General features: G+C 40.9%; 1 protein-coding gene across 2 annotated transcripts in view; it reads left to right on the top strand.

Annotated features, from left to right (window-relative positions):
- Window positions 1-21,989, top strand: part of RBM20 (RNA binding motif protein 20) — a 164,594-nt gene that overhangs the window by 20,655 nt on the left and 121,950 nt on the right. The window contains exon 1 of one of the 2 annotated variants that reach the window (XM_048856272.2): window positions 17,117-17,254. The exons of the other annotated variant lie outside the window; for it this stretch is intronic. Within the exon in view, the coding sequence (XP_048712229.2) occupies window positions 17,241-17,254 (14 nt within the window). The 5' untranslated portion in view covers window positions 17,117-17,240. Of the gene's footprint in view, window positions 1-17,116; window positions 17,255-21,989 lie in introns of those variants that run through there. 2 annotated transcript variants of the gene reach the window in all.

The raw sequence follows: 21,989 nt of genomic DNA, 5'->3' as shown, positions 1-21,989 counted from the left end.
CTGGGGCACCTGTCATTGGCCACTGTCGGAAGACAGGATACTGGGCTAGATGGACCTTTGGTCTGACCCAGTATGGCCGTTCTTATGTATTCTAAACAATCATATGAAACTCAGGCAACTTTACTTTTGCTAATGCAAGGTTTATACTCCTCTATTAAGGATAAATAGATTAGCATAGCAATTGCTATTTAAAATTAATCTGCTGACACTGACATTGCTTATAACCAATAAGCTCTCTCAGAAAGTGGAAAGAAAATTTTATGGGGCTGGAGCGATTATGGTAGAGAGGTTAATGGGCATTTATAAAGAATAAATTAAAGGAGTTTCTTTAGATAGCTGAACTGTTTAGCAGTCACCACCGTCGGTTTAAAAAATCTTACTGGCTTTAGCATGTATGCAGCAGACACTTTAAATGCTGCACTGTGCCTTTCAATAGAATATTGAATTAAGTGAGGAGTGGATTAGAAACTGTAGCTAGTATTTAACAGCTTGAAAATGTTACCCATTTATTTGGTTGCTATACGTTTTTACATGAACAGATTTACTAGCCAAATAAAACATTTTATTTTCAATCTAAGACTATTAAAAATCCTAATGACGTTTTCTTCATATAGGAGCATTGAAAGTAGTTGTTATTATGAGCCATTAGTGTTTTACGTACCAATCGCTCTGAATTAAAGCTGTATATGTGGCATATTTAATTTGCTGTGGTTGTATCTTGGAATTTTAGCATCATACAGTCAGTTTGGTATTTAACATGGACCTTGAGTCTGAGAACCCTCTCACTTGACAACAGATTTTATGGTGCAATGCTGAGGCAAATCAAGGTTGAGCTTTTATTCTACAGCTGCCTTCAGTGACCGATGGGAAGAGGCAGCACAGGTTAGGGATTAGGATATAGAACTAACACTCCACAAGTCAGGAACCGTTGATTCTATTTTGGGCTCTGCTAATGATTTGCTATGTGACCTCTGGCAAGTCACTTTATCACCTCTTTGTCTCAATTTCCCTAACTGTAAAATGGGGCTAATGCTGCTTACCTGCTTCCGAAAAGCACTTAGAGAGCTACAGATCAATGCTAATGCTAATAATAATAATAATAATTAACAATTTTCCTCTGGTTTAGCAGAATTTCACATCTCAGCATACTGTGTAGTTGTTACTTTTCATACTTGCAAATGGTGCTTTTATTTAATCAGCAAGAGCATAAGAGAATATTTTTATACTGCACAATGTGTTCACTATTATTATTTTTTAAAAGTGCTTATGCTCTCGCCCCTTGAAGGGAATGGTATCTCTTATTCCCATTCATTTGCACTGGAGTTTTCTTTTTAAGAAATACTTGCTGTGTGCTCCTAGTGGCTAGTTTAATTTAAACATCTTAGTTGTGCAATTTTTGTTTCTTAAGAGTGTCATGAGACCACATGGAACTCATTACAGGACTGGGATCTTAGATTTCACTTCAGAGACCAATTGTAAAATTTAATTTGTTATAATTTAAAGGTAGACAAAAAAAGAAATAACCCATAAAACAATAAAAGGTGCATACTTTCCCGAAGCTGTAAAACTAAACCAGCATGTAGCATCTGCTCCCAATGAAGTCAGTGGGAAAGTTATTAACTTAAATGGTTCAAGCCTTTAGAGACTTGAAGTTTGACTTAACACAGCACAGATGCCCCGCCCCCTGATTCTGAAGTGCAGATTATCCCCTTGCGAAATTTTAAAAATGTGTCAGAAATTATCAAATTACACTCAATTTAAACAGCTCTGACTTTATTTTAGGAAACCATCTATTTTTTCTTTTAGCAAAAATGATGATACTTGTTACCATGAACAGTTCATTACTTTGCAGAATCAAATAAAACTTGCAATTTGTAACAAAACAAAACAGCCATCCACAAGTGCTCTTATTTACTGGGATTTATAAGAACAATATAAAGGTGTTTCTTCCATGAACTAGTATAATAGTCAAAGAACCAGCAGCAATTCAGTGAAATATAGCAATGATTAAATGAAGTATATAGGACCCATAAAATAAAAAAGAAAATCCCATTATATTAAGCAAAGGAAGATGTATACCCAGTTTACTTTATTTATTCAACTCAATTTATATATATATGTATTTATTTTACTCAGATTATTTTAGAAAAGATGTTTTACAGTAATTAATATTAATAACTCTTCCAAGGTGTGAAAACTCCCTTGTTATCGCCAAAATAATCCTTCCAAAGTAATCTGCACTGATTTAAACAGAAGTTTGTGTTAGGCTGGAAAATTGAATGTAAAGCAGAATTATTTTGTATAATATATATTATTATATATTGACAGGAAGGATTTTTAGTTATTCAGTCTGATGCAAAGCCTGGGGTTTATGGTGAGATTAGAATCAACCCTTCTATTCTTTGGTTGCAATCCTAAAAAATAATGTTCTGTCCCAAGTTATGTGCTATGCATTGGCTCACCTGTCAGTTTAGTGTTAGGATTATAGCAAGTATTTTGAACAGTTGAATGAGTGTGCAGATGTGTAATTTTTTAGCAATGAGTATGTGAAACATACCAGCTGGTGGCTACAGATAATTTGGATTGTGCTACAAGGTTACCTTAAATTCACTGATTTTCATTCATTGCATTTAAAATAAATTAGTGATCCACTTTTGGGACAAATCCTATGAAAAGCATTTTTAACATTAACAGACCTTAAAAGAGGGCATCACAGAACACATGGTTTTATTTATTTTAATGTTAAAATTAGGTCACTCCCCCCCCCCCCGAACCATTTTAATTGCACTTATTATAAAGAGGAAAATCTGTTCAGATTTTTCACTTTCATTCAACATTTTTCTAAATTTGTGCACTTACATGGTTCATGTTCTTTTGATCTTAAGTTCTACCCCACTGTGCTTAAGGGTAAAGAAGGTCTTCAATGATTGTACCTTCCTGAGGAGTCAATGGGAGTCTTTCCACTGACTTGGGCCTGGTCTACGCTACCACGGTAAGTCGACCTAAATTACGCTACTCCAGCTACGTGAATAAAGTAGCTGGAGTCAATGTAGCTTCGGTTGACTCACTGCGGTGTCTACACCACGCTGCACTGATGAGAGATGCTCTCCCATCGAGTTACCTTACTCGTTCCCGTGGAGTTCTGGAGTTGACCAGAGAGTGCTCTGCCAAATCAGAGCCAAATAAGACACATGACTATCCAGACTGGAAAGCAGACAATTCCATCGATGAAAATTACTTTACCAGTCAACACTCTTAGCTGCTATGTTGTACACTAGTGCATTCTTCAGCTGTATCTTCACTGACAAATGGGATGTTCAGTTCACTCCCAGTGTAGCTTCACTAGTGACAGTGGAAACTGTAATATACGCAGGCCTGTGTTTTCACCACCATATGGTCATTAATTTAGATGATAAACTCTTGGGAGCAGGGACCATGTCTTTCTGTGTTTGCTGTGAAGAGCCTATCATGCTTGTGAATGCCATAAAATATTAAATAAAAGTCACTACCAACCCAGGGAAACTTCAGATCAGCTTCCGGTTAATGAAAAATCCTGCATCTCACAACCATACTCCTGAGCTAGCCAATCCACTTCTAGACCACATCAGTGAATTCAGATATAAAAGAGGATTGCTTGAATATGTCTATATCTATATAATCTAATAAGGGTGCAGCCTGGAATTTAAATTCACACCGATATGTTACTTTTGTTCAAAAACAATAGTCTGCTTAGTAAGTCAGTAGCATATTCAAAAAATCTCTCTTCATGTGTTTATGCTGGAGCTCAAATGAGTTATGTTGTAAGTGAGGAAAAGATTTAGATTACTTCACAGTATTTGTGGTTTTCTCATAACATTTTCCAGATGGCAGAATGTGATATGACCTATACTGTGTCATTTGCTTCATTCAGTGAAAGCTCAGCCATACCTAACAAGTAGCTAAGAACCTTGTAGAAGTTCATCATGCTAATACAACCATATCTGATTAATCCAAACAGTCTTTATTACGGGGTCTGCACAGATTAACAAGTCAGTGGTCAGTGAAAGCTGGAAGATTGATTACCATTTAAATCTCTCAGATAACTAGAGATCCAACGAGGGTGAACTAGTTCAAACTGTACTCGAGTTGATGAATTCCATTTTTCTAAGGACCATTAAGTAGTTCACAGCCACTGCATTGTGCGTTTTGTTAACAATCAGATTTTAACAATATTTGTGGTTTTGGTATTTTTCCTTGAAAAGACTACTATTAGGCAAACTGTATTTTGCATTGGCTTGAAATAAAATGCACCAGAAGTAGAGTGGGTATAATGTCTGAGATCAGGCTAACCGAAATGTGCTGTTGCTCATCATTCTGCTGGTGTCATTGCAGGCATGTTGTTTACTAATTGGTGCTTTTATTAGGCTGACAAATAAGACTTACACGTTTTTCAAAATGGACCACAATTTGAATGTTAAAAACCCCATCAAATTTTAACAGACTCTTACGGGTAAATCCTGCATCTTCTCAGCAATGATGGTAGACCTCAGATGTGCTGCGGTGGGACAGATATGAGTCCCTGTGCAGGGGCAGAATTTGGGGAGCACATGTGGAGTGAAGTTCCCTTGCATAGCATGGAGCCCAGCTGTTTGGGGGCTCCGTATCCGAGTCCCCATAGAGCAGAGCTGTAGGGGCACAGAGTCTGCAGACCCACTGATCATCATCTCCAATGGAGCAGGAGCACAGAAATTCTGTTCAAAGAGTCCTTCTCTCTCTTCCACTTGGCCCATCTATTTAGGTTAGGTACAGGAGGGATGAAAGTGTGTGTGGGGGGAGTTTGGAAGAGGTACAAACTTTCATAGGACATTAGCCAACCTCTGAGGAGTTAGGAAGAAACTTCCCCTATAGTCATGTTATTTCATAATTGCCCACTTCAGAATTTCTTGCACCTTCCTCTGAAGCAGCAGGTACTGGCCACAACTGCAGACGGGATATTGGGCTAGCTGAACTGGGCTGATCTAACAGGGCAATTCCTCTGTTATTGAAATGTGTTCCCTAACCAAAAAAAAGAAGGTTTGCAATCAGAGTGGATTTTCTGGAGCACTGCTTAAAAAATGAAGCAATTGCTACCATAATTTATATTTTAAAATATCTTTTGTGCTGTATCTAATTGTAACGATTGTACCCTATGGATTTTTCATATGGTTCTTATTATATGTGGCATTACCCGGCTGTAAAATATTATTATCCCTTTTACCACGTTCCTAGGGAATTCTAAAACTCAGTATGGAAATGTCTCTTTGGTGGGAAAAAGATGATTTATATGATATACATGTCTTATGGTATAGCTCTGTGATTATCTTTCCTCATCTTTACTCATTGTAACAAGCTTTTTGTTGTTCTGAGACATTCAATCCAGGCTCATTTATTGAATCAAGCTGTCTCTGCCCAGTTCAGCACTGCTGCTGCTGAATATTCTTTGGAGTTTAATTTGTATTGCTTGTCCTGTGAAGCAAAACACATGCCAGGAGATTTCAGAAATTAAAGAACAACTTCAGAAATTAATTTAAATTATTAGCTAAGTGTTTACTTGACTCATGACCAAACATTGAGCAGTGTGAGCAAATACTGGACTTACCTATATCGTTAGAAGTAGTTACCTATGAGGAAGTAACTAAGGCCATAAGCCAACTGAAGAGTGGCAAAGCATCAGGCTGTGATAAGATAGATGCCATAATATCAAAAGCTGGAAAGATGGTGAATTACATGTGCTGAATGGTTTGGGAAAAGCAGATCTGTCTTAAAGTCTAGAGAAGAGGTGTCATCTATAAAATCTCTGAAAAGGGAGACCAGCTTACTTGTGACAACTGTAGAGGATGACACTTCTGTCTGTACCTGGAAAAGTGTTTTGCATTATTATTGTGATTAGGACAAAAACTGTTGCTGACAAAGTATTCAGGGAAGAACAGGTTGGTTTTTGACCCAATAGGTTGTGTTCAGATCACATTTCCACCTTGAGAAGAATTATTGAGAAAGACTTTTCATACCAGCAGAAGATGGTTTATAACATCATTGATTTTACAAAAAGGTTTGACAGGAGAAGCCCTCTGGAAGCTCCTGAGACCCTATGGAATTCCAACAAAAATTGTTAATTTGATAAAAGCGTTGTATGACGGGTCTGCGTGCTATGTCAGGACGGAGAATGGAGATACAGAATGGCTTAAACTCCTTACTGATGTAAGGCAACGTTGAATACTCTCCCTACTTCTCTTCTGCATTGTCACAGACTTTGCAGTGAGAAGACTGATGCTTGCTGCCATGGACACGGGTATGGTCTGGGCAAGAAATAAGCTGTGAAACCTTGATTTTGCAAATGTTATAGTCATATTAGAGACCAGCTTAGACAGAAAGAAAAGAGTTTTTATGAGCATAAAAGCAGAAGTGCCAAAATGGGACACGCAGAAGACCAAGATGATTGAGATAGGGGAGAAAATGCTGCCAACTCTGGCAGATGTATGCATGGTGGAGAAGAATACGAAAGAGTTGATGACTTCATCTACCTTGGAAGAACAATATCTGCTAATGCCCAGCTAACAAAGCAAAGGCAAGAATCGGTAATGCCAAGTGGATTGTTCTCCCATCTGTCAAACATCTGGAAGAATAAGAAGACACATCTCCGCACTAAAATGAAATTGTACAATACTGTTAAAAGAAAAGGAGTACTTGTGGCACCTTAGAGACTAACCAATTTATTTGAGCATAAGCTTTCGTGAGCTACAGCTCACTTCATCGGATGCATACTGTGGAAAGAGTAGAAGATCTTTTTATACACACAAAGCATGAAAAAATACCTCTCCCTACCCCACTCTTCTGCTGGTAATAGCTTATCTAAAGTGATCACTCTCCTTACAATGTGTATGGTAATCAAGTTGGGCCATTTCCAGCACAAATTCAGGTTTTCTCCCCCCCACCCCCTCTCCAAACCCACTCTCCTGTTGGTAATAGCTTATCTAAAGTGACCACTCTCCTTACAATGTGTATGATAATCAAGGTGGGCCATTTCCAGCACAAATCCAGGATTTAACAAGAACGTCTGTGGGGGGGGGTAGGAAAAAACAAGGGGAAATAGGTTACCTTGCATAATGACTTAGCCACTCCCAGTATCTATTCAAGCCTAAGTTAATTGTATCCAATTTGCAAATGAATTCCAATTCAACAGTCTCTCGCTGGAGTCTGGATTTGAAGTTTTTTTGTTGTAATATCGCAACTTTCATGTCTGTAATCACATGACCAGAGAGATTGAAGTGTTCTCCGACTGGTTTATGAATGTTATAATTCTTGACATCTGATTTGTGTCCATTTATTCTTTTACGTAGAGACTGTCCAGTTTGACCAATGTACATGGCAGAGGGGCATTGCTGGCACATGATGGCATATATCACATTGGTGGATGTGCAGGTGAACGAGCCTCTGATAGTGTGGCTGATGTTATTAGGCCCTGTGGTGGTGTCCCCTGAATAGATATGTGGGCACAGTTGGCAACGGGCTTTGTTGCAAGGATAGGTTCCTGGGTTAGTGGTTCTGTTGTGTGGTATGTGGTTGCTGGTGAGTATTTGCTTCAGGTTGGGGGGCTGTCTGTAGGCAAGGACTGGCCTGTCTCCCAAGATTTGTGAGAGTGTTGGGTCATGCTTCAGGATAGGTTGTAGATCCTTAATAATGTGTTGGAGGGGTTTTAGTTGGAGGCTGAAGGTGATGGCTAGTGGCGTTCTGTTATTTTCTTTGTTAGGCCTGTCCTGTAGTAGGTGACTTCTGGGAACTCTTCTGGCTCTATCAATCTGTTTCTTCACTTCCACAGGTGGGTATTGTAGTTGCAAGAATGCTTGATAGAGATCTTGTAGGTGTTTGTCTCTGTCTGAGGGGTTGGAGCAAATGCGGTTGTATCGCAGAGCTTGGCTGTAGACAATGGATTGTGTGGTGTGGTCAGGGTGAAAGCTGGAGGCATGTAGGTAGGAATAACGGTCAATAGGTTTCCGGTATAGGGTGGTGTTTATGTGACCATTGTTTATTAGCATTGTAGTGTCCAGGAAGTGGATGTCTTGTGTGGACTGGACCAGGCTGAGGTTGATGGTGGGATGGAAATTGTTGAAATCATGGTGGAATTCCTCAAGGGCTTCTTTTCCATGGGTCCAGATGATGAAGATGTCATCAATATAGCGCAAGTAGAGTAGAGGCGTTAGGGGACGAGAGCTGAGGAAGCGTTGTTCTAAATCATCCATAAAAATGTTGGCATACTGTGGGGCCATGCGGGTACCCATAGCAGTGCCGCTGATCTGAAGGTATACATTGTCCCCAAATGTGAAATAGTTATGGGTAAGGACAAAGTCACAAAGTTCAGCCACCAGGTTAGCCGTGACATTATCGGGGATAGTGTTCTTGACGGCTTGTAGTCCATCTTTGTGTGGAATGTTGGTGTAGAGGGCTTCTGCATCCATAGTGGCCAGGATGGTGTTATCAGGAAGATCACCGATGGATTGTAGTTTCCTCAGGAAGTCAGTGGTGTCTCGAAGGTAGCTGGGAGTGCTGGTAGCGTAGGGTCTGAGGAGGGAGTCTACATAGCCAGACAATCCTGCTGTCAGGGTGCCAATGCCTGAGATGATGGGGCGCCCAGGATTTCCAGGTTTATGCATCTTGGGTAGTAGATAGAATATCCCAGGTCGGGGTTCCAGGGGTGTGTCTGTGCGGATTTGATCTTGTGCTTTTTCCGGGAGTTTCTTGAGCAAATGCTATAGTTTCTTTTGGTAACTCTCAGTGGGATCAGAAGGTAATGGCTTTTAGAAAGTGGTGTTGGAGAGCTGCCGAGCAGCCTCTTGTTCATATTCCGACCTATTCATGATGACAACAGCATTTTGTCAGCCTTTTTGATTATGATGTCAGAGTTGTTTCTGAGGCTGTGGATGGCATTGGGCTGAAATTGTGGAAAAGCAGCATCACTTGCCCCATAACCTCAGCCGTGCGGAACACTTGCCCCCTCCTCAGACGTTCTTGTTAAACCCTGGATTTGTGCTGGAAATGGCCCACCTTGATTATCATACACATTGTAAGGAGAGTGGTCACTTTAGATAAGCTATTACCAGCAGGAGAGTGGGGTGTGGGGAGGTATTTTTTCATGCTTTGTGTGTATAAAAAGATCTACACTTTCCACAGTATGCATCTGATGAAGTGAGCTGTAGCTCACGAAAGCTTATGCTCAAATAAATTGGTTAGTCTCTAAGGTGCCACAAGTACTCCTTTTCTTTTTGCGAATACAGACTAACACGGCTGTTACTCTGAAACCTACGATACTGTTGTCTTCCTAACACTACTGTTCATGTTGGAAACATGGCACATAGTGGGAGCACTCAACGGGAAGCCGAATGCATTTCACCAGCATTGTTTAAAAAGAATCTTGGAAATTCATTGGAGAGATCATGTAACCAATGTGGAACTGTTGTGCCATGTGGGTCAGCCAACTGTGGACTCAATAATTAGACAGAGATAGCTACAGTGGTTCACCCATGTCATCCGGCTACCCTGTGGCAGAAGCACAAGGTACGTCTGAGACTGGCTTGCACTTGGAGGGAAGAGACGGCATGGAGGACAAAGAATGACCTATCGCAGGATAGTTGAAAAGGGTGCTGCCATCATGGAGACAACTTATAACAGACTCGGACACCTTGCTCTGGACAGAAAGCAATAGGAAGAATGGGTTGCTCAGGTGCTAGTAGGCACAGGTGATTCTATGTCTAAGTCAGTAGACTTCACATTCAAAATGGGCTTGTACCAAAATTCACTGTACCGTGATCTGTGTACTTGTAACTGGGGACGGTGCTGGTGTTTCTCAGTGAGTGGCCATAATTCTGATGTTCAGTCCTGTCAGATGTAACACATTTCGTGTGACACTCGCGCATCAAGCTTCTCTGTCACGCCTGCGGGCTTTCCAGATGAGAGATCTCACGCGCTCAGCTGGGCTGTGGACAAGCAGCTGCAGTTATTCCTTCCAGCTGCCGGGGAATGCTGTGGCACTCAGTTTCAGGCAGCCTCTCTTCCTTCCCTCTCTCTGCACCCTCTGCATTCACCTGTGGAATATAGACCCCCCCTCCACCCCCGGAAGGCAGGGGCAGGAGCTGGGGAAGAGAAAAATCCCACTTTCAAATTCTTTTCCACAGCAACCCCTTCCAGAAGCCATTCACTCCCTCCAATACCCTGGTCCCCACTAGCTCCTCCCCACGTGCCTCCTTACTTCTCAGGTGTGCATGGAGGAACAGGCTCCTGCCTCCTCAGGAAGTGCTCCCCTTGAGTGGAGGGACATCAACAACTTTTGCTCGCTGGCAAGAAATGTATCGCCTGACGCTGCCAAGGATTTTGCAGCTATGGATGTTTCTGAGCTGGAAACCTCCTTTGGCTTAGTTCGAGACACAGGAAATGCAGCTCAGAATTTGCTTGTGTGTGAGAGGCTGATGTAAATGCGGAACGGTTCTTCTAGAAAAATAACATTCATATGAAAACTTAGTATTCGCCTAGTAACCATTTATCATCTACTTTTTGGCACTAAGTTGTCTCTGCTTTTAAATAACCAAATTTGTTGACATGGAGGGGGCAGAGGGCATAAAAAATAACATAAACCTTAATTTGGGACTATTGAGTTAATGTCGTATAGAGTAACCTTCCCTGCACTGTCCAGATACCATATAGAGGAGGTCAAAATACTGGCTGAAGGGAGCAGACTGGCATGTCAGAGCACTAACGTAAGGAGCAGATGCTGTGCTAGCCAGACATGCATACCACAGCTTTCCAAGCTAGACAGTCCTTGAGCAGAAAAGGTCACAATTAAGGTTACTGTGTGTGATATAATAATATTTTTAGAAATTGGAAATCACAGAAATTGGAGAGATCTGTTAGGACACTCTGTTCCTGCTTCTGCTAATGTAGGATTGTTACATACTTGAGTCCTTTTAAAAAAAAAAAATAAAACAAACAAAAAAACTCCATACCAGTTTTAAAGGTCTATTTGATTTAAAACACGTTTAAAAGTAGTTTCAGGTGTATATATGTCTTTCAGCCCCCTGGCCAATTTTATGGTTTTACAGCCTCATTATCTTTTCCTCTTTTTTTTTTTGAATGGGAAAAATCCACTCCAATAACGGAGAGAACTGCCTATACAGAAAGCACAGTCAAACGCACAATATATTTTCAGCAATCTTTCAGTGATAGCCATTGAGTGTGTTGTTTTTAACAGCAGTAGGTTGAAAAAAAATCAGGCCCAAGTATGATTGTTTTTTAATGTTGGCGTTGTCCCTTAACAATTTAAATCATTACAGTTCCCCTCCCTTCCCCAGTTTCCAGTTCGTCCTAATACTGTCAGTGTTTTGTAAACCATGTAATCACACATTTTAATCCAGACATTTATTTAAGCACAGGAATTCTTAAGGACTAGTAATGCAACAGTCCTGCACTCAGCAGTTGTTTCCTAGGGAAAATTGTATTTATTCCAAACCAGCTGTGTCCAAACAATTCTTACAAAAAACGTCAGAAAAAGCATGAAAACTGGTTTCTTGTATGAATCGCTTGTTTCAGTCATTCACTGAACGTCTCTCCTCTCCTCCAGATGCCACTTTTTACCCTTTTCCACCATATGGGTCAAGACTGCTTTTTAAAAAGCAGTCAGCCCACAAAGTGCTGTGGTGTATTTTTGTGTGGGTGTCTATAAATCCTCTTCCTTCCTGCAGATAAAAAAAAATAAATAGCCTTAAATAAATAAATAAAATAAGAAATAAAATAAAATAAATAAATAAAAAATAAATAACCTTAAAAACATCATGAAAACAGTGTGTGGTAAACTTTAATATTGACTCTCGCTACTTTTTTACATCCTGCCTTCACTTGCATATTGTCTATATTTTGTTCTAAGCTTTTTGGATAGAGACCTTGTCTGTAAAGTGCCTAGTGCACTCTTGGTACTATATAAACATTTATTAAAAAAAAGTTTTAATAAGTAAAGCTTGCCAAACTATTTTAATCTTCTGTGCTATGTATAGAAAAAATAAAATAATAAATCTCGATAGTAACTAGCATTTCATGTGATATTTACTTATCACGGGAACTACTGTGCAGAATAGAGAAATGCATCACTTGCCAGCAAGTTAAAGAAGTATGGGCTGGATGAATGGACTATAAGGTGGGTAGAAAGTTGGCTAGATTGTCGGGCTCAACGGGTAGTGATCAATGGCTCCATGTCTAGTTGGCAGCCGGTATCAAGTGGAGTGCCCCAAGGATCGGTCCTGGGGCCGGTTTTGTTTAATATCTTCATAAATGATCTGGAGGATGGTGTGGATTGCACCCTCAGCAAGTTTGCAGATGACACTAAACTGGGAGGAGAGGTAGAAACGCTGGAGGGTAGGGATAGGATACAGAGGGACCAAGACAAATTGGAGGATTGGGCCAAAAGAAAGATGAGGGTCAACAAGGACAAGTGCAGAGTCCTGCATGTAGGACGGAAGAATCCCATGCACCGCTACAGACTAGGGACCGAATGGCTCGGCAGCAGTTCTGCAGAAAAGGACCTAGGGGTTACAGTGGACGAGAAGCTGGATCTGAGTCAACAGTATGCCCAAGAAGGCCAATGGCATTTTGGGATGTATAAGTAGGGGCATTGCCAGCAGATCGAGGGACGTGATCGTATCCCTAAGGAATAGATCCCACCACCTCCCTATGTAACTCATTCCAGTGTTTCACCACCCTCGATCGTTTCACCACCCTTCGATCGTATCCCTCCCTATTGTAGGGGGAGGGATAGCTCAGTGGTTTGAGCATTGGCCTGCTAAACCCAGGGTTGTGAGTTCAATCCTTGAGGGGGCCATTTAGGGATCTGGGGCAAAAATTGGGGATTGGTCCTGCTTTGAGCGGGGGGTTGGACTAGATGACCTCCTGAGGTCCCTTACAACCCTGATATTCTATGATTCTATGATTCTATTTGACATTAGTGAGGCCTCATCTGGAGTATTGTGTCCAGTTTTGGGTCCCACACTCCAAGAAGGATGTGGAAAAATTGGAAAGAGTCCAGCGGAGGGCAACAAAAATGATTAAGGGACTGGAACACATGACTTATGAGGAGAGGCTGAGGGAACTGGCAATGTTTAGTCTACAAAAGAGAAGAATGAGGGAGGATTTGATAGCTGCTTTCAACTACCTAAAAGGGGGTTCCAAAGAGGATGGCTCTAGACTGTTCTCAGTGGTAGCAAATGACAGAACAAGGAGTAATGGTCTCAAGTTGCAGTGGGGGAGATTTAGGTTGGATATTAGGAAAAACTTTTTCACTAGGAGGGTGGTGAAACACTGGAATGAGTTACGTAATGAGGTGGTGGGATCTCCTTCCTTAGAAGTTTTTAAGGTCAGGCTTGACAAAGCCCTGGCTGGGATGATTTAATTGGGGATTGGTCCTGCTTTGAGCAGGGGGTTGAACTATATGACCTCCTGAGGTCCCTTCCAACCCTGATATTCTATGATTCTATGATCACTTTTTTTCCAGAGGCGATAGATAAGATCAGGAATACTGGGGCTATTTACTTAAATTATGATCTATACAAATACCCACTTCATTCGTTAGTTTAGGGACATCTGCATAGCAAAGACAATAAACAAAACAGTGTATCGTGGTGAAAGCTTTATGGAAAGTCAACCATATAATAAGCATATTTCTCCATTTTAGATAATTTTATTGTAGTTGAGCATTTTCTCTGAGGAGACACTGATACGTGCTAAACAAGATGATGTATTACAGGTATGCATATAACTTACCCTTTTCCCCTCTTGTATTATTTTAACCTAGGATTTTTCTGTGTAATTGTGCTTTAAAAAGTAACTGCAAAAATGTTCCAGTCTTACTCAGTAGATCTGCTCCATATGTGGGCACTACTGTAACACAAATAATTAATAACAATATTTGAAGTTATAGCTGCTTACTTGTTATGAAATTAGCTTACTTCTGTTACACTAGTTCTGCGTAGATAGTACAGCAAAGAGAGAGAACTCGATTGTGTTCTAGCTTTCTCATCATCAGAAGGTTTGCATATGATCAAAAGAACTATTCAGCTGTCTTCAAAATGTAATCTTTTTGACGTGCGATCCCAAAAGAACCTAAGTTGGCTTTGAAACCCCAGACTCTAAAACCTAAGTTGGCTTTGAAACCCCAGACTGAGGGCTGACAATTTAGATTTTTTTTTACTTGCAAGTTAAACATTTGTAATATGAAAGTCATTTAGACAAGTATGAAACTCCACAATGCCAGTTTGAATAGCTTTTCAGAGTGTATCTGCACTGAGAAAATTTTAAAGCCTGCTTTACGATTACATTTTAAAGTTGAACTGCTCTGGTTTCTGAGTATGTGTTCACTGCTGACTTTATTATTCACATATTTCCTAACTGCTCTGAAGGCAAGTCTCTGTTCAATGGGAGAGATGCAGATGCAGGACCAGATTCAATGGAACTATGCCAGTTCACACCCTATAAGGAACTGACCCCTCATTTACATCCTCAGATTTATCTCACCTGATTAACTGGTTATCTTGTTCTGAATTATTGCCAAATAATACCTATGCTCAGTGGTGAGCTGCCAAAATCTTAACAACGGGTTCCCTCCTCACCCCACGAGGGGGTTGTTGCCCACCCCTGCCTGCCGGGACTCCTGCCCCATCCACCCCCCCGCGTTCCTTGACGCCCCCCCCCAGAACCCCTGCCCCATCCACCCCCTCCCCTGTCCCCTGACTGCCCCCCGAACTGGGCAGGAGGGTCTTGTGGGCCACCGTAGTGGGTGCCCACCCAACCCCTAAGAGCCAGAGGCACCTGCCGGGGGGCGAGGTGGGGAGTCCCGGCGGTGCTTACCTAGGGCAGCTCCCAGGAAGCATCCGGCAGGTCCCTCTGGCTCCTAGAGGCGGGGGAGCGTAGCTGGAGGGGAGCAGGGGGAGTGACTGCTCCCCCCACTGATCACATCAAAAGTGGTGCCTTAGGTGCTGACTCCCCCACGGGGAAAATTGGTGGGTGCAGAGCACCCACTGGCAGCTCCCCGCCCCACCCCCGGCCCCAGCTCACCTCACCTCTGCTCTGCCTCCTCCGCTGAACGCGCTGCCCCGCTCCGCTTCTCCGCCCCCCACCCCCCGCCAGCTTCCCACGAATCAGCTGTTCGGCAGGAAGCCTGGGGGGGCAGAGAAGCAGGCGGCGGCTTCACTCTCAGGCCGAGGGTGGCGGAGGTGAGCTGGGGCGGGGAGCGGTTCCCCTGCGCGTGCCCCCCTCCCCTGGGTTACCTGCTGTGACGCGGGCGCCCTCCTCGCGCCCCACCCCCACCCCCACCCCAGCTCACCTCCGCCTCCCTGGGCCTGAGCGGGAAGCCGCCGCCTGCTTCTCAGCCTGCCCCGGCTTCCCGCGCGAACAGCTGATTCGCGGGAAGCCTGGGGGGGTGGGGTGGGCGGAGAAGCAGAGCGGGGCGGCGCATGCAGGGGAGGAGGCGGAGGCTGAGCGGAGGTGAGCTGGGGCCGGGGGTGGGGTGGGGAGCTGCCGGTGGGTGCTCTGCACCCACCAGATTTTCCCCTTGGGTGCTCCTGGTCTGTGGAGTCGGCGCCTGAGATGCCACTTTTGGCCAGTTAAATTTAGAAGCCCTTTTAGAACCGGTTCTCCCTCGCGGAACAACCGGTTCTAAAAGGGCTTCTAAATTTAACAACCGGTTCTAGCGAACCGGTGCGAACCGGCTCCAGCTCACCACTGCCTATGCTTCAAATGACTGATTCCAGAGTATTGCTTTTTTCTTGATATCATGATTTTCTACTCTCGCTATAAAGTTTCTAGTATCTTCAGACATATAGTGTGCATTACACTGTAGTATCTGAGAGTATCTCTGCGCTGGAGTCAGAGGGGTGATTGCAGCTCATGTAGGTGTCACTGCCTTTAATCTAGTTTGTGCAGCTAAAAATAGTGGTGAAGACACAATAGCATGGACCTGGTGAATTTATACAGACCACACCGAAGCCTGAGTTGCCATGTTCTTCACTGCAATTTTTAAGTTGCACTAACTACATGAAAGCTAGCCAGATATGATTAAATGAGCTGCTGTCACATCTCTGATTGCAGTGTAGACATACCCTGAGAACCAAGCATTTAATTCTCTCTTAAATTTTCTTGTTAAATGTCAAAGTTTTTGGCAGAATTTTACAGACAGCAAAAGTGTTAACTAAAGCTTGACTAAAGCATTAATCCATTTTTTCCTTTACTTTGGGAAATTTTTTAAAATTATTTCATCCTGATACACTGTACTTGATGGTGGTAACATCTTTATAGAATGGTATATTTCTAGTTGCAGTGAACATAGCATTTCAGTTTCACATTTTCAGAGATTTTTTTCTTTCTCATATACGATATGGGTAAGATTTCCTAAAGCTGCCTCAAATTTAGAGGCTCTTTAAAAAATTGGTCCCTAATCTCTTGTTTCTTTTAAAAAAGTAATTGCATACCTGATGGTTGTGAGTAGTTTTATCTTGCATTTGCTAACCCTGGATATTCCCAGGATTTACAATTTTTAAATAAAAGCAAATATAAAATAGCCTCTTACATAGGACTCACTCAGCACTCTTAAAGAGGGTGAAATCAGGGTTTGCATGGTTATTGTTTTGCAAAGAACTCTGTCCACATTGAACAGGATAAACAATTCTTATGAATATGTTAAAATTTGAAGAAATCAGATGCCTAAATGTATTAATATGTTTTCAGGAAAAAAATCACTTAAAAGCAGGTACAGTAGAGAATATGAGTTTTCTAAAATCAAGCTTTTAAAAACCAGCACGTCTGCCTCCAGTAAGATTCATCAATGAATCATAGCATCTAGTGGAAACACAACAAACTAGAATTTGTCTAAATATATTAAGTCAACAATTCAAAATGCTCTTCTGTAGCTCATTAAAAATTTAAGATGACTTTAAACTATGCCACCAAAATGATTTACTGTGACCTCAAATTCTGTTTCAGGCCCCTGGTTACATTTCACAAGATAAACCAATAAAGGCCAACACTTGTTATCTGACTTGTTTCCTGACTGCCAAAGACTTAACTTAGCCATATTGACTTCTGAAAAATGCATGCAGTAGAGCCTTGCTAACTTGTGTGAATGTTCAGGAGGATCGTGGAGAATTACTGAATTTTTGTGAGCAAGAGAACAAACTCAATTTAAAAAGCCAAAGATTATGCATCACAAAAGGTATCGTGTTCATTTAGTTTGACAATTTTAGTTTAGTTTTAATTCATTAGAATAATATGTCATAGTTCTATAAATCAGTGAACTATTAATAATAGGATACTTTACTACTGCATCTGCCTATTAAATCTCTCTTCAGAAGGAGGAAGAAATTATTTTATATGTGTATATCTGGTATATTACAAAGCTTATAGATTAGCAAAATGCAGATAAATTAGGGTCTGTTTTTTTTAGTCTTCGTTGTAAAGTATGTGGTAGTAACTGTAAAGGGTGAGGTTTCTTCATATACTTTTTACTTTTCTATTTTTGAAAGACTCTTGAAAGTGCACTAGTGAAATCACTTTAATTACTGTAGAAATAGGTGGTTTTTTAATTGTTTCTTATTGCCCTTGGCCATCCTGGGTTTTCAAGGGCATGTCTGGGAAAAAGCTATTTTCAAATAGATTGCATCAACTCCAGATGCCATTATATCTAGTGCTTAATGGATTTCACAAAACAACTCACTGTGAGATAACTGTGGAAATGTGCACTGCTGCATTCAGAGTGAGATGGTCTATTTCTGACAGTGAGACCATTAACAAGCCCTGGCTTTTGTCAGGTCAACTGGTGGCAACTGAAGGCCTTATCACTTTTTATTTTGTTGACAGCCTGTCGTTATCGGTGATGGGTCACAGGGTGATGGGTCGATACCTTTGGTATTTAAACACCTAGATAAGAAATGCAGCAGAATTTATTTTTCTATTTTCAATTATACGAGCAAGACCCAAGTAATTTGCAGAGGCAGAGAAATGAGTTGGGGGAGTGTGTGAAAATATCAATAGCAACTTTGGGAGGTCACAGAAAAAAAAATCCTAACTACTTTTCTGCAACTAAAGGTATCGATAGCATAGCTTAATGTTGGATAAACTTGGACACTCTGCACAGATTAAACTTTTATCCTCTTTTCCATGTATTTAATTAATAATCAATTTAGTTTAATAGAGATGCTTGCAGCAGAAGCAAATTTTATGGACTATCATTCTGGGGGTTTCTGATCAGATTTTCTTCTTCATTTTTTAACTGTTGAAGAGGCCCACTGACATTGCATGGTACTCAGGTTAAGAAAAAGGGTTATTTAAATGTATGTTTCATAGTATTTACAACTAAATAAGCCAGTACAAACTTGTTAAACAATCTTACATAACTAAGCCATGGAAAAAAGCTTCTGAGTTTTGCATAAATAAAATGGATCCTGTTCTGTGAGGTCTTACACCCTGTGAAACCCACTAGAACTCACAAAGGAGAATTTGGATAAGCAGAACCGATTTAACATGTTAGAGAGTGGTAATAGCCAAAATTTGGTGGCAATGCATATCCACATTTTACTGTTAACCGTTAATTGTTTCGAATGATAGGAATTAAAATCCTCAGACTTTACAGAAATGAAATAACCCAGTAATTAAGTGTGACGTTTTAAATAGTGACTAATGGATTTATGGATTAATAACAATTTAACTAGATAACCATCAAAATGTATACATTGAATCAGGTTCACTATAGTTGGAATTTTAAAAACTTCATTTCAGTAAAATGCAACTAATGTTTTAAAATCTTTGCAGTGATAAAATATACAGGCTTGATGATGAAGAATTTAAAGGACACCACCAACTCTAAAATCTTGTCGAAAATGTAGCATAGTTTACTGAAATTACAAATAACATTTAAGATTACTGTAACTGAAAGAAGCTAGGAAAATAACCATTTTTCCGTGCATTCAATTTGTTTACTTTGTGCATTAGACAACATTTGTGTGTGGCCACTGATTCCTCAGTATAGATAATTAGCTGGTCAATTTCTGCCTTATTGAAAATACCCTTACAAATGAAATATCAGAATAGGAAAACCCTTAATTTTTAAAAAGGTAATATGATATGAAACCTTCCCCACAAAATCCAGGGCATGCTATTTAAAGGGTGTGCTGTCAGAAATATGGGTCTTTAATTGGTAGTCTGTTTCAATAACAATTTAAAAATCTTCCACTGGCAATGGTCAATAAAACATGCTGAAAAATGTTATATGAACACTTTTTCCTGATACGGCAATAAGAAATTTCTTTTCAGTTCTGCAATTGCAGATTTTTTTTTCTGACACTCAGTTGTACTTATTATGCTTATCTAAATATAATCATCACCATATTATGACTGTTAACTGGTTGAATCATGCCAGAAAAAAACAGAAAATAAGGTACCAAATTATGCATATTTTTATCTTGCATATATGAAGTCCAGCAGGAGCTAATATTTAATACTTTGGGTAAATTTGATCTTACAGTTAATGGATAACTTTTTCTATGAGGAGAAAATACTAGGCTGAGCAAAGAAAAATTATTGAATCTCTTTCTTCTCTTAAGATAATTTGTTAGTGAGATGAAGCATGGTCTCCTAGTTAAAGCATTGGACTAGGAGTTACATCTTCCATAGCTTATGTTACCTACTTGTTGTCTCACCTTGGAAAAGTCACTTAACAGTCATATGCCTGAGTTTTCCTAATTTGTAAATGTATGTTAAGCTCTTTAAGTCTGTCAGATGGCAGGTGCTGAAGTTGCACAATTAATAGATTATGGCCATTTAATAATCATCCAAAATATTTCTGTAACAAATATGAATAAGCTTAGCTGCATTAGGTAAAACTGGATACCCGTGGATGTAGTTCTTCACATTTATCTTAGACTAGATCATACTTAAGTGTTATAAACTGGTTATTGATGAAAAGCCACAGAGCAGCACTAAACCTGATGCTCTGTCAATTGATCCCAGGATGGCAAAAGTCACTACAGCTTAAAAAAATATTTCTTGACATTGTTTCTATTGCAGTAGCACCTGTGGACCTCAGAGCCTGATTAGACACTCATTTATATTAGGTACTGTACAAAAAACCTGAACAACTCAGATGTCACTGCCCTAGAGAGTTCACCATGTTTAAGTGATCATGTACAGAGGCATGACATTATAAATCATTGGAGAGAAGGATACAAATTAGGGAAGAATGTCCGAGAGAAGACAGTTGCCCCAAGGCAATCTCTAATTCCCTGGCATGTAAGGACAATTTTATTCCTCATGACTCATAGATAGCTAGATCTATGATAACTAGATAGCTATGAAAATGTTCCCCTGCCAGCAGTGTAATCTACCTGTCATGCAACCGTCCCAAAAAACGTGGGTTTGCCCCATGAGTGCGTGCACTGCTCAAATCCAAATATTTGTACCTCTGTCAACACAGAGCCCTTTGCATTACTACAGTTAATGTGTTGGTATTTCTCCTTTCAGCCACTGATCTTCAGGGTTTAAACAGCTGAAAAAAAATCCCTTTGGGTCATCACACATGGGTTGGCCTCTGGAACACTTTTCTGTTGACTACATTTTTAAGAAGCCTTGTGGCTGACTTTTCAAATTAATGGTTTCCTCCAAATATAGCTTGTAGTTTTATCCTTTGCTGTGGGTGGTGTTCATTAGGGTTCTTTAGCTTAGAAATCACTTTCATTTCTAGTACTTAGTTTTCTAGCTAAAAGTCCATAACCAAGCCCTGTGTAATATGTATTTCGGTATTGTTGGAGGGGGGATGGTGGGGTGTATTGGGGTTTTGGTTTGGGTTTTTCAATGTTGTCTAGTGGCTATGTCAGAAAACTAGGGCTGCTAACTGCAGGGTTCTATCCCAGTTCTGGCCCTGACTTGCTCAATGATTGTATGGAAGCCACTAAACCTGTTTGTGCTTCAGTCCCCATCTGCCTCCCTCACAGGAGTCTGGTGACGTTTGCTTAATGTTTGCAAAACACGTTAAGATCCTTTAATGAAAGGTCCAATATTTACTGATTGTATCCTTTAGGGAGTGTGACAGGGTTCCCAAGGTGCAACCTGGACTGTGGGACCACTGAGCCATTTCACACCAACCTGGGGTATCCTTTTCACACTGTGATGCTTTTGTTAAGCCACAAACCTCTGGTAGGTTCTGCACTTACACAGACATTTACAGGCAGGGACTCACCCTTTGCCAGCCACTCATGAATCAACAATAGAGAGGCTCCAGCCAATTCCCCCCAACTCCCCAGCCTTGCATCCCAGAACTGTACTGTCCTGCACTGGTCAGAAGCCTGACCAGTGTAAATTCCTTACCCAGTCCGCCCCTCCCTCGATGTGGAGAGGACACACACTAGACTTTGTAAACTGAGCTGAGATTTCCCAAGCACTTCAGGGAAAAGACACTCTTAGGTAAAATATAAAATAGATTTATTAACTACAGAATGATCTCTCTGCTTGCTATTTATAATAACTTAAAATCAATCTAAGTTGGTTACCTAAGAAACAAATACATTTGCAGAGTTCTACAAACTAAACAGGGTTTGAATCAAGCTGTCTCTCACCCTGACAGATGGTACAAACAGGTTACAGTTCCTCAATACACAGGCTGGAAGTCTTTTCCAGCCTGAGACCACCCGTTCCAGTTCAAAGTCTTTGTCCTCCAGATGCTTATTGCAGGTGTTGAGTGCAGGGCGGGGCAGCAGCTTGCTGGAAAGATCTATGCTTGTGACATGGGGGTCCGTTCCCATTGGTCAAGCAGTGTCCATTGTCTACATGCTCTTTCTGAGAAGTCTTCTGGGATGGCTGCTGGGAGAGTGGTTCCCTTTAATGGGCCATCAGCACATCTGGCTACTCCATTGTTGTACCTGAAAGGCTGGTTGTGGGTGTTCCCAATCTCACAGCAT

This window comes from Caretta caretta, chromosome 7 (assembly GCF_965140235.1).
Source record: "Caretta caretta isolate rCarCar2 chromosome 7, rCarCar1.hap1, whole genome shotgun sequence".
NCBI lineage: Eukaryota > Metazoa > Chordata > Testudines > Cheloniidae > Caretta > Caretta caretta.
Note: the sequence above shows the minus strand (reverse complement) of the source record. Positions and strands in the feature narration are given on the sequence as shown.